The sequence below is a fragment of the Arachis duranensis genome, unplaced genomic scaffold (assembly GCF_000817695.3).
Source record: "Arachis duranensis cultivar V14167 unplaced genomic scaffold, aradu.V14167.gnm2.J7QH unplaced_Scaffold_110577, whole genome shotgun sequence".
In the NCBI taxonomy this organism is placed as follows: domain Eukaryota; kingdom Viridiplantae; phylum Streptophyta; class Magnoliopsida; order Fabales; family Fabaceae; genus Arachis; species Arachis duranensis.
This window is the reverse complement of record NW_026263790.1, coordinates 17,057-20,338: the sequence shown is the minus strand read 5'-3', so window position 1 is coordinate 20,338 and position 3,282 is coordinate 17,057. Positions and strand designations below refer to the sequence as shown.

Below are 3,282 nucleotides of genomic sequence, written 5' to 3'. Positions count from 1 at the left end.
TTAAGCTTAATCCCAATGTAACTAAAGTTGCTAGGATCGAAAAACAATTGGTCAGAACTGCATCTGGGTTCGAATCCTACTGAGAGGTCTACTAGAGATCAGAAATTGCTGAAGAAAGAACAAGATGTTTCTTTTGTTCTTTCCGGGCGATCGGAAAGTAAAGAAATGGTTAATATCGATACTTTCTATTTGATGACAGAAAAAAAAGACTCTTTCGTGGTTGATAGAGTTTTCTTTTTAAATAAGATATGGAAAGACAAAAAAACTTATCTCTCATGGATTTATTGGTGCTGCGCTTTTTTTCTTGGCGGGAACTGGTTATGATAGACTACGTCTTCTTTATCTTGACCAAATGGGTGGAATGGCTAGTCAAATACTCAGTGTTGATGAATCTCAAATCCCCCTCTTACTACATTACATAAACATTTCAGAATCCTATAGAGAATACTATTCGAAATCAAAAAGAAATGCATTTTTTATCCAAATTTTAGGTAAGGATGATTTTGATTTAAAAAAGATGGTAGACTAACTGATCGAAATATCAGTTAATGAAAAAGCCCAATGCAAAAAAGATGCATGTTGAGTTTTTTAAACAATTCAAATCATTTTTCTCCCATAGTGTGACGGGCGGTGTGTACAAGGCCCGGGAACGAATTCACCGCCGTATGGCTGACCGGCGATTACTAGCGATTCCGGCTTCATGCAGGCGGGTTGATTGATCTAAATTGGCTTTTTTTACCCCACTCTAATAAAATAAACAAAGAATGAAAATGATTATGAATTCACTATGGTATATACATATACCGTTATATAAATATAACTTCGACGTATTTTCTTATAGATTTTATAATTAAAATTAATATGGATATCATTATATCTATATTAATTAATATATATATATTCCATATATTATATGGGTTGCCCGGGACTCGAACCCGGAACTAGTCGGATGGAGTAGAAATTGGATTTGTTAATGAATTGAAAAAGGAAAACAATAAAAAATCTCTCCCCAAGCCGTGCTTGCATTTTTCATTGCACACGGCTTTCCCTATGTATACATCTAAACCTGAGTTACTTATCCAGAACAATACTCTCCAAAAGTCAAATACTCAGTGTTGATGAATCTCAAATCCCCCTCTTACTACATTACATAAACATTTCAGAATCCTATAGAGAATACTATTCGAAATCAAAAAGAAATGCATTTTTTATCCAAATTTTAGGTAAGGATGATTTTGATTTATCAATTTACATTGATTGGATAGTTACTGAAAAGAATATCCAAATCCCAAATCCGACTTCTATATACCCTCCGCAAAGTAGACGAAGATCTTGGAAAGATCAAAGAAAGAATCTCTTCTTCCTCTGTAAACAATTTATTTAATAATTCTTCTGAATCTAATCTTTTCAAAAAAGCGCGTAAAGTCCTCTTGTGTTTACGAGCCAAAGTTTTAATACAAGAAAGCCGAATTATATATTTTATTCGATACAAACTTTTTTTTGAGGATCCATTATAATAATGAGAAAGATTTCTGCATATCCGCAAATACCGGTCAATTATATCAAAATCAGATGAATCGGCCCAAACGGGCTTACTAATGGGATGTCCTAATATATTACAAAATTTCGCTTTAGCTAAAGATCTAATTAAGGGAATAATTGGGACTATTGTATCAAGTTTTTTCATAACAATTTCTATTAGAAATGAATTTTCTAGCATTTGACTCCGTACCACTGAAAAGTTTAGCCGTACATTTGAAAGATAGCCCCCCAAAAAAAAATGAAATGAATTCTCAAATAATTCCTTTATATGGATCATTCGGGGTTGAGACCAAATATCAAAATAACATTGCCAGAAATAAATGAGATAGTATCTCCATTTATTCATCAAAAAAGGCGCATTCTTTGAAGCCAGAATGGATTTTCCTTGATATCTAACATAATGAATCAAAGGATCCTTGAAAAATGATAAAGTAGACGAAAAATTATTCGAAAAAAAGACTTATACAAAATGCTCTATTTTTGTATAGAAATAGATTCGCTCAAAAAGAACGCTAAAAGAGTTTAATCGTAAAAAAGAGGATTTTTTACATAAAAAAGGAAGATGGATTCGTGTTCACATACATAAAAATTATATAGAAACAAGAAAAATCTTGGATTACTTTTTGAAAAAGTCAAAATAAGTTTTTTTTGAGTAATAAGACTATTCCAATTACAATACTCATAAAGAAACAATCTTAATAAATGAAAAAGGGGTGGATCTTTCACCCAGTATCGAAGAGTTTGAACTAAGATTTCCAGATGGATAGGATAGGGTATTCGTACATCGGAAAAAAATTTTAAATATGTAAATTTATCCTCGAAAAAAGAAAAAATGGAATGAATTGATTGCAAATTATTAAAAGATTTTATGATTTCCGCCTCCTCTAAAGAAGAACTTAATTGTCGGGAAAATGGAATTTCCATGACAATGGCAAAACCCTCTGATATTATTTGAGAATACAAATTCTTGTTAGACCCCCAAAATTGATTTTTACTTGAATCGTTATCAAAAAGAATCAAATGATTCTGTTGATATATTCGAGTAATTAACCGTTTTACAATTAGTAAGCTAGATTTCTTATCATAATCCACATTTTCCGACAAAATATATCGATTTCTATTAAAATCATGACCAGAGGCGAGTCCATAAATATACTCCCGAAAAATAAGTGGGTATAGGAAGTTCTGTTGACGAGATCTATCTAGTTCTAAATATCTTTGATATTCTTTCATTTTTCAAATTCCATTTTGTCAAAGGGATCAAAGATTTATTGGATTGGAAATCCAATACATAGTGCGATACAGTCAAAACGGGGTATTTCTAGATATTCGAATTAAAACGAATTATGAATAGATACCAAAAAATGATGAACGGATTCTCTCCACTTGCTTTTTCCACCTAATTGTTCTAGGATAACAAGCTAGTTAGAAATCCTTTATTTTATCAGCCTAATCGCTCTTTTGATTTTGGAAAAAAGAATATCTTTATCAATATACTCTTTCTTCTACACATTGATCGCCACCCCGTAATGGAGAATAGCTAATAATTAGGACTCATAACAAAAATAAATAATCCATTCATGGGAAAAGCTTTCCCCGCATCAAGCACTAATATATTTTTAACGTCCAATTAGATGGGGTAATCATTCGATTAAAAAGAATGAAAGCTCGTTGCTTTTTGTTTCTCTATAATTGGAGTTGCCAAGTTCTATCCCTTTATTACTTAAACCCAACTGATTT

At 31.7% G+C, this 3,282-nt stretch overlaps 1 protein-coding gene across 1 annotated transcript; it reads right to left on the bottom strand.

The window, feature by feature from the left end:
- Nucleotides 1–2,184: 2,184 nt before the first annotated feature.
- Nucleotides 2,185–3,276, bottom strand: LOC127743764 (maturase K; the record flags this gene model as incomplete). Its single annotated transcript, XM_052255946.1, is given in 1 exon segment — nucleotides 2,185–3,276. A coding segment is annotated over 1 exon segment (591 nt), but the record flags the coding sequence as incomplete, so codon positions are not given.
- Nucleotides 3,277–3,282: the final 6 nt, after the last annotated feature.